This window comes from Marmota marmota, unplaced genomic scaffold (assembly GCF_001458135.2).
Source record: "Marmota marmota marmota unplaced genomic scaffold, marMar, whole genome shotgun sequence".
NCBI lineage: Eukaryota > Metazoa > Chordata > Mammalia > Rodentia > Sciuridae > Marmota > Marmota marmota.
In genome coordinates this window covers 10,809,973-10,835,312 of record NW_026000169.1, presented here as the reverse complement: position 1 = coordinate 10,835,312, position 25,340 = coordinate 10,809,973, and the positions used below count along the sequence as shown (strand labels likewise).

Genomic DNA, 25,340 nt, shown 5'->3' with positions numbered 1-25,340 from the left:
ATCGGAGGACAAACATTTTTTTCCCTCCCTCGTTTTCCTTTACAAGTCAGACTTAAAAGCCTCAACAGCAGCGATGATAAGCTTAGAGGAAAGAGGCTCAGCTGTCCTTTTAGGCTTGCCTGGGGGGTTAGTTTAGGAAGCTACAGTACAATCACAAAAGAAGTTTCTGTCTTTAATTTTGAGTTTTTTAAGCTTCACATTCAGAGCACAAGTTTGGTTATTGTCCTCTGGTTCTGTTCAAAAAGCTGTTTTCAGATGCATTTTAAAAGCAACTGTAGGTCTTTCTTCTGCTGGGGGCATGGTTATTAGGTGCTCAGCTCAGGTTTGGCAGTAAACTGGGAAAAAAAGCACCGGGTTACTTTTCCTGCTGACTGCCCGTGACAGTTGCAATTACTATCCATTGTTCATAGGTGGCTAGAAAGTGGAGAGGATACAATAGTAGGTTGCCCTCTGGGGGTAAATGAATTTGACTAAAGGTTCTTGGGGGGTCAGGCAAGAAGATTATGCAGTGCCCAGGAATGTAGTTTTCTTGCCACCTCTGAAGAAGTTAGACAAGAACAATGGCTTAGTTGTTTTGGCAGCTATTTTTGGTGAGGCAAATAAAGGCATAAGTCTTACATACTCCGGTTTTGTTTAGGAGGAGGAAGGATAAGTATGTGCTGCTTTTCTCAAATATGCAAACATGAACTTATCACATTATTAGATGATTTATTAATGAAAATTTGAAGGAATGTATTCACATAGAACCTTTGCATTTGTTAGGATGTTTGCAGCCTTTGCAGAATTTCCTGGGTCTTGTGAACTAAAAACTTGGCTCCTCCACTTACACTGATCATTCTTCATTTAATTTTAATTAGTTCCCAGAAATATGTGAGTGTAAAAGAGAGCAAGTGAGTAAACCAGAAAACCTGTGCCCTTTTTTGAATATTGAAGATGGTAGCCAAAGAGAACCAAGCTGGATTTTTAGGGGCTGCTTGTAAGTTGCATTTGGATAATTACTTTCATAAGAATCACAGCTTAGAAAAGTTTAGAGCAGTATTTCTCACTAGTAGTGTTCAAAAGTGAAAAAATGATAGACGTTATAAAATAGGAGGAATAAATAGCATTTGAGTTGGATGTTTCAGCTATCAAAAAATAGCTGTCATACCCATTTAAAGTCAGTCTCATTTTCAAGAAACAATGAGGGTTAATAAAGCTCACTAACTTCTAAGATCACAAAATTATTTTTTTTTTCACATTAGATAATTTTCTTAGAACTGATGCCATTTTATGCTCTGGTACGTTGGAAATGTGCAGTTAGGTTTTAAAGTTACATTAGAAACAATCCTCTAACGAACACATAAAAAGGACAGGAGGTCCAGTTTTGCAGAACAAAACAGTTTGACAAAACAGCTCTGCCAACAGTGAGCAGTCAATATATGCTATAAACTGATTAGCTGCCTGAAGGAATTATTTGTTTCTTCTTTTCTAATCAGCTATGTTGTATAACTGGCTGGTTTACAGAGTCTTTCTCCCTTATCTGTAGCAGAAGGACTGAGTAATGGTTGGGGGAAGGTGCAGAAATTCCTTTTATCATCTCATAGTTATTGAGAAGGGGGAAAATAGTGATTGCACTCCAGTTGGCAACCAGTGCTGCCACACACTGTTTCAGCTAGCATGAAATTCCATTACACTGAAGATCACCGCATTGGCACTTCACCTGAGGACGGTGTCTGGGGATCCATGGCACTTAGACTAATCTAAAAAGATCATTTGTTTTTCAAAAAAAGCAATTGCAAATTTTGTATTTTGCTGACTTAATATTTATTTGTAGAATTATAACACAAGTATCTGTATGCAGACTTCTATTTCTCTCCTCATAAAGTAAAGTAGGGCATTGTTTGGAGAATCTCTGACCAGGTCATGCAGAAAAGTCTACATCCCATTCTTACCTGCCTCCTTTGGAGAATTTTTTAGAGGCTGGCTTGTTTCCCCTTAGTATCCCTGGCATACCCTTCTGATCCTGGTCACACTGCATTAATTTAGGCTCACAAAGTATTATGTCTAATGTTAAGGAAAATGCCAGCTGTATTTGAGATAATAAAATAAAATTGGCTCTTTTTGAAAGCTATAATTTTGTTCTTTCTGGAAGATGGGACATTAAGGCAAATACCAAACAGCTCTAGAACTACCAATGATGGATCAAGGAAATAATCCATTCAGCGATGCTACAGCCTTTAGAGTTCATGAATTGAAGACATATGCTTCAATATGTAAAGAGAATAATCTCTCAAATGACATGTATAATTTTGAGATAAAAGAGAGATATAGATCCCATGTTTGCCTTGAAAGAGGAAATTCCGTCTAAACAACATTAGATGATTTGAAATTAACCAGGCTTTTAATAGGAATCAGATCCCAGGTTAAAAAAAAAAATCTAGTAAGGGATCATTAGAGTTTTGTAGAGTTGAAACTTGCAAAGTAAAATTTCAGCATTTTGATATATACGGATTTTTATCATCTTCAAAGTTGTTTTAAACTTATTCTTTAGAAATCCAATAACTATTTAAGAATCATAAGGATTGCTAAGAGTACCTTATGACTGTTATATTTGCACAATAACCTAAAACATGTGCATCTGCAGAGTTTTACAAAGGGGTTAGAAATGTTGATGATTTTCTGAGAGTACTGTTGAATCTGGAATTTATTCAATATAAGAGTCAACCATAAGGAAGGTACATAACATGTAGTCATTTACTTCTAAATAAAGTAAATGTTTATGTTTTTAATCCACTAAGCCAGTTTTATAGCTCCTCTGTAGTTGCTTATGAGTAATGTTTTCACTTTTTGTAAAAACTTCATAAGAACTAAAGAAAGACTGCTGGCACACGAAAATATAAGTTTTTAAAACAAGTTTGGCAATGTCTATAAAAGCCAAAAGTGACTACATTCTCTATAAATCAGTGATTTGTTCTGTCTCTGGATGCCATCACCTTCACACCAGTGCATAAACACAGCTACTGATGGGAAGAGAGGACTGGCCCCTGGATCTCGATTGATCTGTATGTCTGGTCCACCAAAGAGGACATTTCACAAACTTTGTAAAATGCATGTTTTAAACATGATTTGAAATTCTCAACTCGGTATTTAATCTTGGTTTTACATATAAAAAAGTCTCTTAATTTTTTTCCCTCATTTAAAAATGCATTAATTCACTTAAAGAATATTCATTTGTTTGATAGGTACAAGATTCTTTAAATAATTATAGAAAACATTATTTATGTTGTTGTAGATATGGATTCCAAATCTTGTTAAAACAAGATCCAGATGATTGGATAATGCAATTAACCTAAAGCCTTTTTCTATTTTATACTAACATTTACTTAAGAAGCATACGGAGCCAAAAGAATTTCTCATCGTGAGACCCTGATTTTTCTAAGTACTTGTGGAATTCAGTTTACTTCTTTTGATTTGTTTCTTCATCTGATCATTTAAGAAAAGTTGCAATTTATTGCTTATCACTTCATAAACATCTTCCTATAGGCATTTTGTAAACATCTACCTTACAAAATTCTTGTAATTGTCATTTTATTCTGATTTTAGATATGAAAAAGTTGGACTCAGATGATCAAAACCACACACTTTAGTTGTAGCCGAGGCACTGCCCAGTTTTTTACCTGGAGTGTGGCAATCAGTCTCCAATAGAATTGGACAGAGAACTCTAAAATCCTTTAAAACTTGAAAACCCTGTTAGACTTACTGAATGTGGATGGAGTGCCCCTCCAATTTGCACCCAGAATATCTGTGCTCAGATCTCTCGGTACGCATAGTATTTTGTATCATTAGTCTATTTACATAATGACCTTTCCCATGTAGACCACCTAATTTACTATTAGCCCAAAGTTTTGGCTAATATTTGAGAATAAATGACAAATGAAAAATTCCTTGTTTTGAGATGATAGTTATTGACTACATTCCAAAGACAACAAAATGTGATATTTTTCAAAAGTAATTTTTATATATTTTAAGTGTAATAAGTTAATGGAATATTCTTGGAAAGATATTTAAAATTTCAATTTATATTAATAGGTAAAAATTTTTAATAGTATAAAATATTTGATAGAATTGTGTTTCTAAAAAAGCTAACATGAATGACCTCTGATTTCATTATGGGTTTTTTTTAGGGGGGGCGGAGGGTAGTGGGAATCAAACTCAGGGGACTCAACCACTGAACCACATCCTCAGCCCTATTTTGTATTTCATTTAGAGACAAGATCTCACTGAATTGCTTTATTATTTATTAGTGCCTTGTCATTGCTGAGGCTGGCTTTGAACTCACAGTCCTCCTGCCTCAGCCTCCCAAGCCGCTGGGATTACAGGTTTGCACCACTCTGCCCTGCTCACTATGGATTTTTTAATGTATGCATCTTGTTCCAATGTCCCAGAAACAAAACATTCAGCCTGAGACAACAGGGTAAAGACCACAGTTACTTGTCAGGTGCTCCATTTCACTTGAACGGCAGTCACCCTTAAAATCAAAAGCTTTCTAAGGTAGATGGATTTCAATACAAACCAATATCCCCCACCCTTTAGGATGTTAAAGCAAAGACCATAACAATATTTTTTAATTATAAATATTTTTAAAAGGTATGAGCTTTGAAAAGTTCAAAATTTTACATAAATATAAAAAATAATAAGTAGGTCCTAGCAAGTTACTTTGTTGAAAAAAAAAAGTTAAAGTATTAGCAGAGGATATCATTTAATTATGGTCAGGCATATGATATTCCTTATTTAATTTTAATTGATTCTAATTTCTGAGAGATATCTATATTACAATGAAGAATGTGGCTAAATTTTATCAGAATTTGATGAAATTAGTTCTTAATGAAGAAGACTAATTTCTATATGTTTACAAGTTAGATGACAGATACTCCTTTAAAAAATTGGAATAGTGTCATTTTCATTCATTCCTTTTGATGAAGAGTCTGCCTTTTCTCTCTTGATGAATGACATCACTGAAAGGAGTTTTAGTTGTAGATGTTGAGTGACTTAAGTAAGTCTATTTATTCATTATGTTCTCATTTTGTTAAATGTATGCAGTTCTAGCTTACTATGAGCTCTCTCTGGAGATATTATGTTACCAGATACAGCAGAAAGATCCGTGCCCTCCTAGAGTTTATAGTCAATAGTAGCTCTTTCATCACGCATGAATTTCTAATAAATTCATATTTTAAGTGATGCATAAAAAATGTTGTACATACTTGAGGGTACTACACCATACAGAATTTTTTTCCTAGGTTTTTTGTTTGTTTGTTTGTTTGTTTGTTTGTTTGTTTGGTATCAGGGATGAAGCCAGAGGTACTTAACCACTGAGCCACATTCCCAGACCTTTTATTTTTGATTTTGAAACATTGTCTCGCTAAGTTACCTAAGCCTTCACTAAGTTGCTGGGCTGACTTTGAACTTGCGATCCTCCTGCCTCCCCACACCCCAAGCTTCTGGGATTACAGGCAAGTACCAATGCACCCAGCACCACATAGAACTTTTAAAGGAAACACAGTGAATTATTTTTAGATGCTTCAAGAAGAAAACCAGTTGAAAACAAAATTTCCATTAAAAAATTAAACCAAGGAAATGTCCTATCTAAATTGTAAGACTAATAGACTAAGAAACACCAACAATAACATTCTTAAAAATTCTGGCAAAGACAATTGCTTTGAAACAATTAAATTTTTGTTAATTTTTTAAAGGAAGAAAATAATCTGCAACTTATTACTAGCCCTAAAATTCTAGCGTATTTTTCATTCTTTAATGAGTTTATTTTTCCCTCTTCTTGATTTGAACAGTACTCACAATTTTTTTTAATTTAATGATTTAGTTTCAATTTTTACATTTATATATAAGTATAAATTTCATTTGAGTTAAATACAACAATATTCAGGAACTGTCATGTATTTTTAAATTATTTTGTTATATTTAAGATCCTTCCTAACTTAAGGATAAGTTAAAGTTTATCCTGTTAAAGTTTATCCTTATAAATAGAATTATGCAGTCAGTATTAGTTAATCAAGGATTTTTGTTTAGTCTAAAGTTTTTTTATTCATTCAAGAAACAGTCATCAGTTATCCATGATGTGCTGGGCATTATTCCTTAGATGCTGATGATACACACAGCCTTACACAAGGCTAATTAACATCCTGTTATCATAGAGCATTCAAGTCTTTGTAGGGAAAGGAGTTTGGATTTTATTGCATGTGCAGTATAAAGGTGTGTGTGTGAGTGTGTGTGTGTGTGTGTGTGTGTGTTTACAGGACTGTGACATGATTTGATTCACATTCTAATCACTCTGAATATTCTCTTGGAGAATAAGTTTTAGTATGGAAGAAGTGGAAACTGGTAGAATACTTAGAAGACCAAAGCAGTAAGCAAGGCAAGAGATGAGGGTAGACTGGAATAAGATGTGGCAGGGGAAGTTAAAATATATGGGCTGATTTGTACTAGGTTCTAGGGTTCACAGGCTTCCAATTAATTACATGTGGGAGATGAGGCAGGCAAAACCATGAAGGGGAACACCTTGATTCTGGCTATGCAATACATAGATGAGGATCTCTGTCAGTGAGTTAGGTGATTAAAGTTGATTCTCTTCTTTCGTGGTCTCTATCACATTATATTAAGGAACCTTCTCTGCTTCTGTGGACTCTACAAAACAATGAATTATTGACATGCCTTACTCATTAGGCATGAAGAAGAAATGAAGCATTCATTTTTTTCTTTTCAATATATATTCATTCCAATGGAATTGAAGGAATACTAGCATAGATTAAAATACACGAGAACACAAATATCTAAAACAAAAATAGCTATCAGTGAAACACACATGATGAACTCACAATGTAGTTGAGTCAGTTGGGGCTAGTCAAACCTACATATTTGTCTTCATACCAGAACTGGCTAAGTCAGAAGGAACTTGTTCATACAAACATGGTCATGGATCCACTGTGTAACACACTTCTACAAAATCTGAATTTAGGTGAATAAACATTAACTTATATTTTTGTTTTTGAAGCCTACAGGATTTTCTCTGGATCTAGTTAATTTTCTTTTTGGTTTTTAAAAAACCTTGAATGTTTTGTGACTAAGCTAGTTTCTCCATTTTTCTCAGGCTTCTCATTGAGCCCTCTCTATGCACTTGTAGATTGTTATGAAGAACATGACAATTTAAAAATAAGCCAACAGGTTAATTCCTTCACCTTAGTTTGGTATTTTTTTAAATGGAGATTTCTTTTGTAAAAGCTTCTGTTCCTTGATTCAGCTTCCTTAAGCCAAAACGAGAATCCCTATGTAGTTCACATAAGATAAAACATCTCCCCTTTCACCTTAGCTATATGGCATGCCTAAACATGAGAGCAGTGGAAAGGGAAGGGTCTTTTTTCTTTATGTAATTCATTAAACAGTGTTAGATGATTTGTTTTGTTGGACATACACTATTTGCCTTTACCTGTAGCAAGTAATGAGGATATAAAAGTCAATAATTTACAATTGATGCTTTCATAGCTCTCTCTCCTCACGTTGAGAGAAAAGAAAGTAAAAATGAGATAATACCATGTAATGATTAAGTACTATAATAAAGATACATACTATGTGGATTTCCAAAGAAGAGAGCGGAGCAGCTGTTATGAGTAGAAATCAGGAAAAAAAAACATGAAAAGCAGGATACATGACTTGGAACTTGAAGAATTAATATTTAGGGAGGAATGGCCTGTGCAAGGCGCTTCTTTCTAAAAAGTGGCTTTTATAGGGGCTTCCTATATGTTGTGGGAGGGGGTAATGTGAAATTTTAGTCTATCTAGAAATGGGGTTACACAAGGGAAGTAGGAAGGTTGAGTGATGTTTTGAAGTACTTTACTCATTCTCAAGAATAAGTTTCATTTTATTCTGTAGCCAGTGATAGACAAGAACAAGTTTTTATAAACAGGGAAGAAACATAACTAGATTGCTTTTCTCAGCAGATAATTTTCGTTCCATTTTCAAGGATGTGCTTACCGAGGGAGTAGTTATTGATGGCAGGAAGTATGACTTAAAAGTTTATTATAATAATTTCAGAAAAAAAATGGCTGTGGAGATGGGTAAGAGAGGCTAGAACAAGAATTTCCCAAGTACTGTATAGCAATATTTATCATTATGTCATTATGTCAAAGAAATTTTTATGCTTTGAATTATGAGCCGTCCCCTTCCCCTAAATTCATATGCTCAAGCACTAATATCTAGAACCTTAGAATGGGAATATATTTGGAGAAAGATCTTAATAGCCTTGGTTCAATTATAATGATGTCACTATTGAGGACCCTTATCCAATATGATAGCTCCTCCTTAATAGAGGAAGAAATTTGGACATGGATGTATATAGAGAGTCTTGATGTAAAGACATGGAGAAGATGGCCCTTTACAAGCTAGGGAGAAAAACCTACAATACATTGTTCCCTCATGGTACTCAGGAGCAGTGGTCTCTGCCAACAACCTATTCTTTCTTGGACTTGATAGTCTCCAGACTATGGACAATAAATTTCTATTATTTAACCCACCCAGTCTTTGTATCCTTGTTATAGGAGCCTTGGCAAGCTATTATTTGAATATTCTGGTGTATGCTTAAATCTGTACTAACAAGAATAGGATACACAAGAAAAAAATAATGGTTGTTACTTTTGAAGGGACAATTATTTGGAGGAGATTTTTTATGATACAACTTTATAATTATTGATTATTATTGATTATTGATTATTCATAAAATTAAAGGAAAATACACTGAGGGAAAATTAATGTGAAATTTATTGGTGTTATGGACATGCATTTGTAGTTGAGAAGAGAAGTGAGGGTGATATTAACAGCATTTGCTGAGAATGTTGAATGGGTAACAGTGCTTTAAAATTAAAGGATAATGGTGAGTTCTACTTTAATACATATTAAATGATGAGGCTGAGATACATACTCAGAGATAATTTATTCTGTAAAAAGAAAATGGTTACTATAGCTGGGAGACAAAATAAGGCTTGGCATATACCTGATAATTTCATTGACACTAATATATTTTTAAGACTCAAAGTAGTTTAAAAGTACAGAGTATGCTTTTTTAATTTGCAATACACAGTTTAGGAGTTGAAGTATTTTAGTTAGTTCAAGGCCAGAAAAAGTCATGTGAGGAGTCTCCAAGATACAGCTAGGTCTTGGAGATATAGGTCAACGGTAGAGCCGTTACCTCCCATTCACAAGGCCTTGGGTATCATCTCCAGCAATGGGGAAACATGAGGTAGAGTGGTAGACTAAATGTTCACTAAGATTGAATTAAATATGGGCAATATGTTTAAAATTTAAAATAAAATTTGTCTACATATCTAAATGAAGACAGCAGAATTTTGTTAATCTTCCATATGCTGAATGCCAAAGTGATATTTTTTAATACTTACCACCACATAATTATTTCTTTATATATTGGTGTTATATGAACTATTAAAGTGGAATAATGCATCATCGTTGAGCTTCTAAGTTATATTGCTACATGTTTCAATGAGCTATATTTTTAATATAAGTAATGATGGTAATAATATTCATTGTAAGAAAATTATAAATATAAAAATAAGAAGAAAATAATTAAGATGACTTATAATCCCAGCACCTAGAAATAGTCACTATTAATATGTAGGTAAATTTGTTTTTAGTTTTTCCCCCCTTTTACATAGATGGATGCATGCATTCAGGTATCCTTACAAAATGTTTTGTTTCTATCTAACTTTTTCACTTAGATTTATATTGTTAATAAGATCCCATGTCATTAAAAATAGTTCTCAACTAACTTCCATGGCTGCAAAAAATATGCACCTCATGATTATTTGTTTATTCCCATTTTGACATTTAGATTGTTTTTAGTATTTCATTTAAAACACTTATTAATATTTCTCTACATTTCTTATACTTTTCTTTGGGCTTCATTTCTAAAGAAGTGGAATTATCCTTTGAAGTTTATGATCATTCCCAGATGTGATATATGTCACTCTTCCTTGAAACATGACAGTATCTCACTTTTCTCTTAACAATGTAGGAAGATGGTAATCTGTTATCATATCAATATTTTCATTAAGGAAATCTTCCCCAGATTTATTGAGATTATTTAATATTAGTATGCAATATTTATGTAGTTATTATCTTAAATGTTCTTCTTTTCTGGAGGGATCCAAAAAACTGAGAGTATGATAAATTATTACCAACAATTTTTTGGTCACATGCCCTAAACAAGGCTAGATATGGATAGTAAGAAATTGAATACAAAAATAATGGTTCTTGCTTTATTTTCACACAGACATTCTTTCAGGATATTCATTCACTAGAACTATATTAGTGGCATTTTTTAGAAACTTTATTTCCATCCCAGTTGGGCACATGATATTTATAAGCCACTAACTACAGCTACTACTTCCCAAAAAAGCACATGATTTTTCATCCTAAATTGGTAAGGTGAAATGCAGTTGGGTAGGGAATGGTGACTGAGTTGTAAGAGATCCTTCCATATAATTACATACAGAGGTGGCAAATGCTTACTGTCTTAGGTTTGAAGTGAATATTGTAATTAAAACTGTGTTCTCTTCTAGTGCAAGTATTTTACGATAGGGGTCTTGTCTATCTTGTGAGTTTTGAAAGAACAATTAAAAGTGGTGTTTTTTTTCCTGTTTCAGGGAGTAGCATGCCTTTCCAGTGTCACAAATAAGTAATTTAACTGACTGGCATGTTTTAATATCTTGAGCATACCATTTCTTTCAAGTGATTACTATGTCTTCTCCAAATCTTAGATCCATGTCTAATCTTAGGAAACCATAATGCGATGTGAATTTGCCTCCCACGTTTCACTGTTCAAGATAGCCACAAACTTGAATACTTGCTCTGTTGAGTGGATTCTATTCTCGAAGATAGCCTCTGAGGGTATATGATAAAACTGTCTAAAACTTGATTAGACAAATAGCCAGGATCTATCACACACTTAGCATGTGCCACTCTAGTACGGGCAGCACCTCAAACCCCCCAAATTTCCTGCTTTTTTCAGGAAGGATTTCTTAGTTCTGAATCTTCAGGATTCTTTTGTAAAAGAAAGGAGAATCCTATCACTGATAATAATGCTTTGATCTCTTAAAAATTATAAGCCATTAATTTTTCATGTCTTTCTATTGCCTCTTTCAGTAATCGAAACACTAGGGTCAAAAACTGCTTTAGGCATCTTTTATTCCCTGCAGAACAGCATAGAACACTAAAAGTAGTAGATGCTCAGCCAAAAAAATTTTAATTTATTTGTAGAGTAAAAACAAAAAAAGCAATAGATTATTGTGGTCAAGATTTTAAAATGTTTGTTCATTCTAATGTTAAGTAAAGGGGAAATAGCCATCACGTTTAATGACTGAGGGAAAATCTAAAAAAAAAAAGGTAAGCATATGTTTTCATATAGATGAGGATCGAACCTTATACTTCAATTAGTTCCTTATACGACAGTCATTGTCATTGAAAGATCACTCTTCTCATTACTCTTCTGTGTTTTGTTACCACGTTATTTTCAGGGACTCCAGAAAGCCTAGCTGAGAAAGAGAGGCAGCTCATGGGTATGATCAATCAGCTGACAAGTCTGCGAGAGCAGCTGTTGGCTGCCCACGATGAGCAGAAGAAACTGGCTGCATCTCAGATTGAGAAACAGCGCCAGCAAATGGAGCTGGCTAAGCAGCAACAAGAGCAGGTGAGTAAGATCCAAAGGTACTGTCGGGTTCCTTAGACGTTGTTTTGCTTGATTTTTGTCAATCACTATTTGAGGCATACAAAGGTGAATAAGAGCCCTTCCGTCCAGCCCCAGCTAGGTAAATAAAAAGGCAAAACAAACAAAACACACACACACACACACACACACACACACACAGATTTTAAGAAGCTTATTAACTATGTTGGTAGAAACAGAAGCACAGGTTGAGTATCTATAATCAGAAATCTTAAAATCTGAAATTTTCTAAAATTCAAAACTTTTCAGTGCTGACATGATGCCATATGTGGAAAATTTCACATGATTCCAGGTTGCAGTCAAAACACAGCCATATTTCACATATTGTATAAAATTACCTTTGGACTAGGTATTTAAGATGTGTAAGAAACACAAATGAATTTCATGTTTTGACTTGGGTCTCCAAACCAAGACTTTGCATTATGTATATGTAACTATTCCAAACCCCCCAACCATTGGAAATCTAAAACACTTCTGGTCCTAAGCATTTAGGGTAAAGGATACCCTACTTATAAACAAGATAAATGCTGATGGGTCATGACATAAGTACCAAAAAACCATGAAGAGTCAAGAAAATTTTTCCAGACAGAAACATTTTGAAAAACATTTATTAGAAAGATGACATTCTAAATATGCTCTGAGTAATAGGTAGGATTCAATAAAGTGAAGTGAATTACAATTAGGGGACAGAATTTTCAGTGATGAAACTATTCTAGTAGTTCAAATAATAATTTATGTGAATCTAAACTAAGAAGGTAATTAACAGAGACAGAGGAGACAGGAATGAACAGGTGGAAGAGTTATGGTCAGTAGAATTTTTTGAGTGGGCAAAAGGGAGAGGAAGAGTGATGAGCCGGACTAGAAGGTGAATACCACCAATATGGAAGGTCAGGCAGAGGGCAGATATAGACGTGAAAATGGTTTATTATGCTGAACTAAAGCTTATATCAGGTTGTGCAGTTAGAGGTATATGAAAGGCAGCTAGAAAATTCAATCAGTAGTGTAGAAGAAAAGGGCTGAACTAAGTTTCTTAGATTATCTACCTGGAGACTGTAGTTTACACTACTGTAGTACATAAGATCCATTCACTTATTCAACAAGTAGTAATTCAGTGCTTCTTATATGCTGGGCACTGGGCTGATCGCTCAGGTTGTATCTCAATTAGCCACAGAGACAATGCTCCTTAAATCTAGTGGAAAGACATTTAACAAAGGGACAGATAAATAAAACAGTATTAGACAAAGAAAAGTAACTCAGAGATATATAAGAAGAATAATGTGATAAATATTGGTTGATGTGACAAGGCAGTACTTCTTAGATTGGGTGGTTGGGTATGTCTTTCTGGAGCTGTGGGAATTGAGCTCAGATCTCAACAATCTAGAGGCAGCCATATTGGTACCTGGGGCCAGAGAGTCTCATGCAGAGGAGTCACAGGTTAATAGGCCCTGAAATACAGTATTGATATCATGAGAAATAGTAACTCAGGGTATGTCCTCCTGGGAAGCACTGGCATGTAGCTATCAGAAAGGAAAGTGAACACCCCAGAAGCAGTCCCATTCAGGAGGAGGGCTATGAGTACAGTATTGTGAACCAGGAGAACCAAAGACAACAGAGATTTTTAAGAGGTAATAGGCTACAAAAAAATTATCATTCTAAGATTGATTAGAAGCTACTAGCTTTACCATTTAGATTCTCATCATTTGCCTTTAAGAATGCAGTTTCTACAGTGTTTCAGCAGAAATCAGACAGTAAAATTTGACAAATATGTAGCAAGAATTAAAAGAGAAAGTAACATAGAGGGTGCCATAGGGTCAGTTTCCATACAGGGATGGTGCCACTTTTCCACGGCTATAGCCCTTTGTTCCATGTCCTGGGCACAGTTCACTCAATGTCCCAAGTGGAGAACAGCCACTATTTAATCAAGGGTATTTGTATGTTTACACATCTTTGCAAAATCTTCAAAACAACTTTCAAAGAGTAAACTAGCAGAGTTGAAAGAGGTAAAGAAATACTCAGATTACTTCTTTTGAATAGTTTGAAGACACTACCCTCCCCTGTTTTTTTTTTTTCATTTTCCTCTTCTTGATGGTTCATTTCTGCTAAAGAGATGGTATTTTTATTTTGAATGAAATGTCTCATCACTTTTCTTAAAGATTTGTTGGCAAGTTACTAAATATGGCCCACATTCTTCTTGCTGAGCTCTGCAATAAACGAGTTCAGAATGCTTGCCTGTCACCCTATAGAAAAACAACATGTTTCCTATCCTTAGCTTTTAATGTCTTCACTCACCTGAATTCTGGAGAATCCTAGGAGCCTCTGAAAACTGTGGTTCAGATGTTTTTGTTTTGTTTTTTTTTTGTTGTTGTTGTTGTTGTTTTTGTAGAGAATACCTACTTACTTTAAGGGTTTTCAGGGAATACTTTTCTGAAAAGTTGAAGCATTCACAAATAGAGAGGAAGACTCTTTTTATTTCACACTCTGACCCATTCCTGAGTATCATATGGGGATTCTAGAATGTTTTACTTTCTGAAGAACTCTGACCATTTTCCTTGGAACTTTAGAAACCCGAGGCCCCTTCCAGAATTTCTTTCCAGTGTTGGAGAGATGCCTGGCAATGCTGCCTCTACTGCCTGAGAGGTAGTCAGTCCCTCAGGAGAGCTACAGGTCCAGTTTCTAGAACCCATTGTGCTCTCCCAGTCTCCTTTACTGTACAGAGCTGGCTAGCACAGTCACCATTCTGCAGTTTCAGATCTTGCCAGGAAGGACATTAATACTTTGAAGATCCAGGTCAGGCTTGCCTCTCTCGAGAATTTCCCTCCCAGGATTCCCTATTCAGGGCAGGATGTCCCAGGTCTCTGTACCTTACAAAGGTAAATGGGCCCACTTCGCCATCAACCTTCCCACCAGATTCTGAGCTCCATTCTGCATTCCACTATTCCATGAATATCTATTAAACACAAATTTAGTGCTAGGTTCTGTTCTGATTACTGGAAATACTGAAGGGAGTAAAGCAGACCAAAATCCCTCACAAACAATAAATAAACCACTAAATTATAGTATGTATGAATATGTAATAGGGTGAAAAATAAAGTAGGTAATTGGGATGAGAGCATCAGGTACAAAGATAGGCTCTCTTAAAGTACTGAGGGAAGAACTCATCGACCAGGTATCATTTGAGCAGTCTAATAGGAAGAAAGGAAGTGAGCCACATGGCCATTGAGCCAGTGTGTTCCAGATTAAAGGGGAAGGCAAGTGCAAAGACCCAGGGGTTGGCACTTGCCTTGAGAGGCAACAGCATCCTTGGTGTATTCAAGAGACAGGAGAGAAGTATGGTGAGGAAGTGACAGGGAGAAAAGGAGATGAAACCAGAGAGGTAGCAAGAATCATATGGGTTTGCTGGCATTATATAGTATACAGCTTGTGCTCTCAGTGAGCACAAAGGTTTTGAAAGTGGAAAAACACAACACAACTTATATCATAGGAAGATCTCTCTGGGTGCTGATTTGTAATCTACTGTAGGGACTGATGACAAACCGACAAAGAACAAATAGGTGTCTGTTACAGCAATCCAGGAAGAAGGCTCAGTGGCTCAGCACAGGAGGATCATGAAGGTGTGACTTGGTTCATTAGGTGTTCTCACCACATTGTTAAAAGGATTTGAATATCAATTCAAGTACTTATATGTGGAAGAGAAGAACTAGACTGAAGGAAATGAGTGATGTTTAGTTTTTATCATTTTCTACATTTTATGAGAAAAAAAAACAGAAGTGGTCTTTTTTTTTTACCATATTCCAATGATAAAATGAAAAATAATAAAAAATCATAATTTTACCAAAGTCCACAAAGGAAATAAAAATCATAATATAGCCATGCAGAACCATTCCCATCACATGAGTTTTTTTTTTCTTTTACTCACAGTGATGTATCAATGTTTTCCTGAATTTTAATTTTCCACCACAGAGGTTCATAGACATATTTTTGTGATAAATATGATAAATCATGGTGCTGAGAATCACTTATTTTTGGTGAAAATGAGATCTAGAGTTCATTTATAAAAGAGTGGTAGGTTTCATGAGGCCAGAAGTTGCATTCTCATGAGATGGCTTTCTACTCCATATCATGTAATAAATTATTTAAAATTTTCTCTTCACCTATTAGTTCTTGTGTTCTCATTAAATATTCATTCAGTATCCCTTTTATACCAGGCTCTGTGCAAATAGGGAGCAAATTGTGCGTACTCCTTAACCTCACTGAATGTATGGAGTTCTCCCCAGGAGACAGAAAGTATGAATTTGGAGTCATAGGATGGGGCACTGTATTAAGTAAGTGCAGAGGTTGTTAAAACTGTGGGTAACAGGGGAGTACTCTTGCTCATCCATGGGATAGGAAACACTTAAAATGACCACACCACAGGGGACTGAATCTTGACTTTAGTTTTGGATCTGTTGACCATAAAGTACCTTTGAGTATGTCTCTGGGTAGATAGGTCTAATGCTTAAAACAAAGGTGCAGACCAGAGAAGCAGATTTCAAAGCACTTGGCATCTATATAGAAGTACACACAGAGGGTAAAGAATAGTGTCTACAATTGAGCCTTAGAGGATCACAGCATCCTGCCACTAGGCGGAGAGGTAGCAAAAAAACAAGGAAATGTTATGACATAAAAAACACAGAAGAGAGTTCAAGATTGATAAAAGGTGTTTGAGGGTCAGATTCTGATGAAACATTAAAAAGTGATCATTAAAACACATTTCAGAATTTAATAGAGGTGATTGGTGACCTCATTTTGGTAGAGAAATATGGGTACAGATACCCCTAGAATAGGATGTTCTGGAGAGCTGGCCTTTAGACGTTTGTGGAAAGTTAAAATGAGAACAGTGTTTATCACAAAACAACAAAAAAGTTATCAAAAACGTCACTGTATCTAGTCTCTTTATAATGTATGCTTCTCTGAACTCCTTGGTCACAACAACCCCATTTGTGCAATGCTCTTTCTTTTGTAGAAAAGGGCTGAAAGGTCAGAACAGTGTCTTCTTAATATATCATCAGGAAGAGAGACTTTGAATCCCTACTGCTTCTTACTGGGATAGATCACTGTTGAAATATCTTGGGTTTCATTTATTTTAGGCCAAAAGAAACATATCTAGTTCTGGAGACTAAATGCTTATTTGATCCTACTTAAGGATGATTTGACCATAATTTCGGGGCAGGACACATCTGTTTTCAGCATCTTGATCAGTATCAAGATAAAACTCTGAGAAACAAAACGTAGGTAATCCGCTCTTCCCAATCACTTCAATGTATTTTTAAATTTTTCATGTGCTGTTTCTCCACAGATTGCAAGACAACAGCAGCAACTCCTGCAGCAACAACACAAAATCAATTTGCTTCAGCAACAGATCCAGGTCAGAAATCAGAATTTCAATACACTTTCAATTAAAAAAACCAACATATTTTTGTTTCTTATGTGACCTAACTGGAATGACTTCCAATCTAAAATTTACTTTCAGCCTAATTCATGACGTGTTGTCTCATGTGCCATACACATCTTGCAAATGATGACTGTCCCAGGCCCTAGTGTATCAGGGAGCTTCAGTCTGAGCAGTCTGCCAGTGATTTTCATCTTATCCTGAGAACAAATTATTATGGAGAAATATTTCATTTCCTCCATGCTTTATTTTATTTTGTCTCTCTAGAGTTATTTATTTTTTTTGGTTCTTCTATGCTTTAGTATTTAAAATGTAAGTGTTCTTAATGGGGTAGGTGCAGGAAACTGAAGCAGAAAGGTACCAAAGGTTATCAGTTAGAGAAAGAGTGCCAGAGAGCTTTTTTACTGAATGTTTGTTCAAGAGCTATGTGTCATCAGAGTGGAACACAGGGAAGGTGATGATTTGGTCTTCATGTCAGCCCTTACCCATAGTATTGCCTGGGGAAACCAAGTCTGAAGACTCTATGGTCCTCTATGTTTTTCATGTATGGAAGTGCACAGTGATTAGGCACATCAATAAAGAAGGAAAGAAGCAACTGTACTGGTAATGAAAGGAAAAATAAGTTGCCAGGTATGTCCTGCTTTCACTCTTTGTTGCTAGCATGAACTTTGACAGAATTTGTTTCCCTTTTTGAAAATTACTTACTTCAAAGAGATTTGATGAATATTAAGTCACATCACAGATAAAGAGACTTGTCATAGTGCCACAGCACATAGTGAGTACTCAGCACCTACTTGCCGTGACTGTCAGGGTCTCATAATTCATGGAGCTATGACTCCAACCTTATGTCACATGCTGTATCTCGAAGCAACTGTTGGATTTGTAGTTGAAATGTTCCCCATTTGTGTAGAAATTCATCATTCTTTTGAAATTATTCCCTGAGAATATAGCATTTTATTACCTGTAAATATCATAGAAGACAGAAGCAGACCTTTCAAAATTATTTTATTCATGTATTAGCCATGTTTTTAAGTTTTTGGCAACAAAACCTCTCCCTAACAAACTTATCTAACTGGGTCAGGTGCATGCGATTTCTTTACCCTCAGCTACATAGACAAATCAGTGTTTGTTCTTCCTTGTTACCTGGAATTTTAATGAGCCAGTGAAAGCTTCAGTGGGACAGTGGAACATGGGTAAGATGTTCCAGCCAGGGGTCTTTGTCTTCCATAATTGTTATTATGAGCAACACATTTCTGACATGCTTTTATCTATTCATATCTGGAGCACAGTTATTGAACTCTGTGGTTTAAAACTGTTCTTTGGACTTCCTATTGTTCAAAGCACACTGACTATGCATATTTGTTTTGGCTGATGGCACCAAGTTATCTGCATTTAAAATGTTTTAAATTTTAGACAAAGGGGAATGAAGGGAAGGGAGGAAAGATGGGAATAGGAAAGATAGTAGAATGAGTCAGAAATAACCCTCCTATGTTCATATATTAATATACCACCAGTGAAACTCCACATTCACATACAAAACAAGAATTGATCCTAATTAGAATAAGTTATATTCCATGTATGCATAATATGTTGAAATATACTCTACTGCCATGTGTATTTAAAAAGAATAAATTATAAGAAAAGATATTAAAATTATGGCATGCTTTAATTACAAATAAGATATAATTCCATGTTCAGCAATATGGAAAGTCACCTAGTTTGACTGCAATTTGAAAAAGTTACTAATATTTTTAAAATTTTGTCATTTCTGTGAGACTAAGTCTTTTAAACACAAGTGGAAAAATACATCTAAACTTATAAGTAGTTCAAGACTCAAGAAATGTTGTGTTTTGACCATTTACATTAGTCAACATTTAGTGTTTTTTGGAGAAATGATCCACAATTATGACCACTACATTCATAGTGTAGATTTTAAATCTGTTATAGTGTCAGAATATTGAAGTGAATAGTCTTCTTGCTCCAGAGCAATAAGCAGTTTTGAAATGAAAATACCTTAACATTTTCTGTACTAGAAATGATGTAATGACAGAAAATGTATTCCAGAGAGTTAAAGCCAAGTTTAATGACTTGCCTAAGATCACATATCTAATTACTAGTAGGCAGGATCATTACAAAATTTTCTGTTTATACAAATTTTACCAGGTATAAAAAATTTTAAAAGCTTAGAATTTCTATTTGGCCAAAATGTTAAGGTGCTAACCTCCACCAGTTCACAGAGTGAAAAATAAATTTCCTAAAGGAAATAACATGACATTGAGAGTAATTCGGGGGGATAATTTAAGAGATATTGAGGTATCACTGGGTACAGTGGAAAACGCCTGTAATTCCAATTACTTAGGAGGCTGATGGGGCCAGAGGATGGAAAGAGGCCAGCCTAGGCAACTTAGGGACACCCTGTTTCAATCTTTAAATTAAATAATAAAAAAAAAAACTGGAGGTGTATCTCAGAGGTAAAGTACACCTGGGTTCAATTCCCCCTACTGCAGAGAAGAAAAACGAAAAAGAGAGATTGATCTTGAGGTATCATATATGTGTATATATATATCCTCTTTCTAAGGATAGCACAGATAAGTGAAACCAGCAGAGTCAAAATCGAAGTTGTTATTGTTTAAAAAATGGTTTAAGAAATAGGGAATATTTCAGGCAATCAATAGTAAATTCTGAGCTAGACTGCCAATCTGAAAGGAATTAATTTTCACAGCTTCTAATGTATTCATCAACTAAAAGCATAGTTCTAAAATATATTTTGTAAATTGTTAATTTGGGGGAAGCCTTAGAAACACTTCACAGTTATAAAAATCACAGTCCATTTGAATTATTTAGTTTGCTAACAGGTTGTTACAACAATGATGGAAAGAACTGATGTCCCAGCATATACAGAAACAGAAAACTGAAACTAGAACAGTCATTTTCTCCCCATATAAATCCTTACACATAGCTCTTTAGAACGTCTTCTCTTTTCACCTTTTCTCCCTCTTCCTCCTTTTCCTTGGTAGCCTAAGACAAGGAAGAAAAGGGTAAATGTAGAGTTCACTACTTTTGATGAATCACACTTGAAACAAATATTGTTGTAAAATTCTTGAGAAAAAAATGGATATGCAATCAAGTGCTCAGTAAGATTTGCTAGAGACTAAATATTATTTGATATTTGAAAATACTTATAAATATTTATCTGGTATTTTGAACTACTTCTTTTTTTTTTCTTTGTTAAATACATAGCCTGTTACCTTGTAGAAATAAGCATACCAACTTACATTATTCATCTTGATCACATTTTCTTCACTGTTTTATACAATTATTCTTGTTCTAGACCTTAGAAAACAATGAATTCCAGTTTCTTCATTGATGAAACAGAAAACTAGAGTGTTTTATGGTCTTTAATTTAACTAGCTCTAAAATTTTTGTTTCAATTATAAATTCAAAGACATTAACTGTGTCCAGTTATTAATAAAGGTGATCTGCTAAATGGATTAGATTGATTTCTTAAAAAAACAGGCCAATTTCACTTGATGGACATGTTAAATAATGTTGGAAAGATTATATTCCCATAACATTTCCTTCATTCCTTTCATGAGATCTGTAAAAGAGAGGTTGTTTTAGATATCTTTATTCTATGAAAAATATATCATATACAAAATTTTTCATATTTGTCTCTATAATATTCATATAGTCTAATACACTAGTTTATTTAAAAATTTTCTTAGCCTATTACTTCTGTCTTCCCATCCCTTGATGAAAAGAGTGATGGTAAATTTTATTTTACAGTTATATATTTAAAGAAAAAATATTATAAGAATCTGACATAAGCCAGTTTTATTTAATTGCTTAAGATCAGTTCTTTATGAACTGTGATTATTTTCTTAAAAACAACTTCAGCTTTAAAATTGCATAATTCGAATTGGACTGAAAATTAAATCTCCAGTTCCTCCTTTTAAAACATTGTAGGGTTACTATCTTCTGCCAGGTTTATTTATTAGGATTAAAAGAAGAATTAAGTTTTCTGTTTTTTTTTTTTTTTTTTTTGCAATGTCACAAATAAGTTTACTGTACAAATAAAATCATGTTTAATATTAGAAGCATGATCTATTATCCTTCAACACCATGTCCCTTTCTATGACATTTAGAACACCAAGCAGTTTCAGTCTTTTTTTTCTACTACTCAGCAATATCTCCAATATTTTTATTTATTAACCTTCTAAGAACAGTTTTGTATTGCCTTTGCTATATTTAGCTAACTTTTAATGCACATTAATAAATGAGATAAAATTTGTAAATATTTCAGAATAATGTCTCTTCCAGTTTGTTTTGCTTTGTTTTTGTTGTTAGACGGAAATCTTTTCTTTTTTTTTCTTTGTATGTGGAGTAGTCTAAAGCACCTATCTTTTAGTAATTTTGTTTCTTCATTCCCTTTTTACATTAGCTCAAACTGTTATTGATTCTTAGATGGTTTATGTTTCAAATAATGAACCAAGCAAGCATAATGGCTCATCTTGACCTGATTCTGTGTCACAAAAACCTTTTATAAAGCAAGTAAATGAGTGACCTCTACTCAGCTTCCATTACAACAATAAATTGAGTGTTCCTGGAGACCTAACTTCCTTTGATTCTTGAAGCTTCTGATGAGACAGGGTTTCTATAGCTCCAACCTGAGTGTAAGAACCATATCCTAGCTATAAGTTTCTTAGCCTTTTTCAATAGCACTTAATAGAATTTTAGGTTATTGTCCTCAGCTAGTAGGGTTAATCCAACAATATGCTCTCCTGAGAAATCCACTTAAGATATTTTAAAGGACAACTTAAAGATATTGTTTTTCTTTTTAACTGCACATTTATCACAATTCCCATACTGAGAGGTCACGGTTTAAAACTTCATGAGAGATTTCCAAAAATTTACTGTGTTTCTCCTCTGACAAATGTTTCTAACTATTGTTCATTATGTTCCCATGGAGCAAAAGAATTGGTATTAATAACCCCTTTATTGTTCCTGGTTCACCAGGTAAGCCTGAGCAGGATTAGTCAGAGCTGGGTCACTGATTCCATCTGGAGTAAGTGTAGGACAAGTGTTTCTGTTTGCTCTCTTATGTCTTTAGTTGGGCAGTGTGCATTCCATAGTATGTTATAGGAAAGAACTTCTTTCTTTAGGTGTGATAGTGTTATATGTAACTTAATGAAATACAATTTCAGTTGCATTAGTTTTGTTGCTGTTTTGTTTTGTTTTTTAAAAGACTGAGAGCAGTGTCCTGGAATTAAATATACCCAATTCCAGGCTTTGTATCTTTATACCTTATCTGCTGTGTGATTTGGGAAAAATTGCTTCCTTGCTCTGAGTTCCATTATTATCATTCTTAAAATGAGAATATAATACCTAAAACATGTATGGTTACTCTAGACTAAGTGGGATCATGCCTGATATGTAGTGAGCCCATGATGCTGAAATTTTTGGCCTAAGTCAGAAAAGAATTTCTAGGAAAACACACACACATATAAAATCTACTTGATGGTAGTCACTGAAATCTCTTTAGTGTTTCAAATTCTTATGACTTTATAAAGAGTTTTTTTTATATAAAAAAAACTTTATTTAGACCTATATCTCATTTTTACATTTGTAAACTAAAAGGCCAGAAGATTTTCCCAGTGTCACATGAACTGTTACTTGTGGAACAGTGGCTGGATTCCAAGTGTTCTGAGGTTTGGCCCAGTTCAATTTTATTTCACCAGTTTTCTACCATTGAAAGCTTAATGGCCCAAAGTTTTAAAATGAGTTTTATTTCCCTGGGAACTTATTCCTACAACATAAAAATACAACATGACTTATATACAATTGAATGATTAAGTTGCAGTCATGGGCTCAACCAATTTGTGATAAAGGTTTCATTTTATTGGAGCCAGAGTTCTCTGAGCTCATTAGAGTTTTAGTAATTCTTGATAAATTATTATGCAGAAAGAAATCCATTGAAATATTGTATTGAAAACATAATAACGTTAAAGGTGAAATAACAGTACCTGACTGACCTGCTGATTTATGATTTCTTTCTCTGAGTGTGGTAAGTTGGAAGCATTTTACCCCCCCTCAACAAGACCCCACAAACACACATGAGCACAAAGAGACTACAATGTAACCTTGTCTCTTTGGGAGACTGGAAATGCCAAGAATAAATACCATGCAATTAAGGTTAGGTTTTAGCCTGAGAAGGAAATGCATTAACTCCTTGAGCTCTGTCTCATGTTTTGTTGTAGGAAGTGTAAAATATACCAGAACTGGACAACATATAATTTCTTGGCATTCAGAGAGATGATTAGAAGAGGAAATGTGGAGATAGAAAGAGCTTTGAGGACAACTTTTCCCTTTTTTTTTTTTATATGTTCTGGAATTGCAACTTCCACTTGAGAAAACCAGTGGCCTTTCTTAGAGGAGCAGTAAGAATAGCTAAATGACTGTAGGTCTGTCCTTTTACTCAGAAGGGACACTCTGAACTCCTAAAGTTTTTATTCTTTTTTAACAGGTCTCCTGGTGATTACCTGTCATTGATTCTAGTCATTCGTATTATTTCTCTGTCCAGGCAAACCTGACTCTATATACAGAGGTGTACAAATAGATCAATGTGCATCTATAGTTTAATTTTTACTGATATTAACATATGCTACATGAGTTCAGGAAAGTAATGGGAACAAACCTCCTGAGCCCATTCCTCTACACTGTATCCAATTCTTACACTCTTGAGTCACTTGAAAATTATTAAGTTTCATTTTTAATTGGTCTTCTAGTATTTAGTTCTATATACTAAAAAAATAAAATTATAGTAATACTTCTGATTTATCAACTTTAAATATTAGTAATCTAGAATATAAAGATTTTTTTAAGTCAGTGATAGCAACTCTGATATCCTCTTTAATTTCCTTGCCTATTTCTCATGAAATAATTGTATATAGTTAAGTTCTTCTAGCATAAACTTTTAAACTTTAGTTTACTTACTTCTTGTTCAAGCAAGTATAGTGTCTCTTGATATCTGTCTTATCAGATGAGCATCCTATTTCAGCTGCACATTTCTGAGCTGGACATGGTGGTGAATGTCTGTGAATGTCCAGTGATCCAGAAAACTGAGGCAGGAGGACCACAAGTTCAAGGCCAGCCTCAGGAACTTAGAGAGGTTCTGTATCAAAAACCAAGAACAAAACAAAACAAAAAAAAACTGTTTTAAAGGACTGGGAATGTAGCTCAGTGGTAGAGGACCCCCAGGTTCAAACCCTAGTATCACTAGACAGAAAAACAAATAAATAATATGAATAAGATAAAATAAAATAAAAATTGCTCATTTTTCCTCTGTATGTTTACTCTGAATATACATATGTTTATTTTACTTGTTTGTTAACTCTGAAAGTTGAATACCAGTACTTTACATTTGAATATAAATGGTTTTTGCTTGTTTTCTGGATACTTTAATAGTGTACTCCATGTTTCTTTCTATGCACTTTTGTGATTTTGTAGGGTTTTCAATTGCTTTTTCTTTAATCTTTATCACTTTTCTCCATCATGATGTTGATCTTATTATCTCCCCAAATTTCTCCAGATTTTAAGAATAGATCACTTCTCTAGAATTCCCTTTGGCCTCTGGTTTTCTGATGAATTTATCAAACAATAATAGTTAATATCTATATAGAATTATATAATTTTGATTTTTAAACATTTGAACACCATTATTGAGACCTTATTAAAATAACAGAGCTGATATTGCTCTTAAGTTAATGACTGTATTGAAAAGATGCTGAGATCAGTGTTTGAAAGTTGTAGTCCTGCTTTTACAATTCATCCTGAATTGGGCTCCTCATGAAAAACACTTGAAAATTTTGATTTCAGGAAGGGCATCTCTTTCTCCCCACCCCCTTCTTCTTCATATTAATGCGAAACCTCAGACTTCCTTGTTGCTTTTTGTTGTTGTTGTTATACCACTCCTATGCCATTTTCTGGGTTTCTTCTTTGTTCATTCTTTTCAGTATCATTTCTGAAGTGAATCCTGGGTTCATTTAATATATTCAGATAATTGTCTAGTCTTTAGTTACTGCCATGCTCTAGGGAAGAGAAGTCTGAATGTGAATGGAAATCATAGAGCCA

General features: G+C 34.4%; 1 protein-coding gene across 19 annotated transcripts in view; it reads left to right on the top strand.

Annotated features, from left to right (window-relative positions):
- The window catches only part of Sox5 (SRY-box transcription factor 5), a 960,532-nt gene that overhangs the window by 756,480 nt on the left and 178,712 nt on the right, over positions 1-25,340 (top strand). For all 19 annotated transcript variants that reach the window (XM_048787312.1, XM_048787308.1, XM_048787306.1 and 16 more), the window contains 2 exons: positions 11,574-11,746; positions 17,118-17,186. In XM_048787312.1, coding sequence (XP_048643269.1) covers positions 11,574-11,746; positions 17,118-17,186 — 242 coding nt within the window. The remainder of the gene's footprint in view (positions 1-11,573; positions 11,747-17,117; positions 17,187-25,340) is intronic.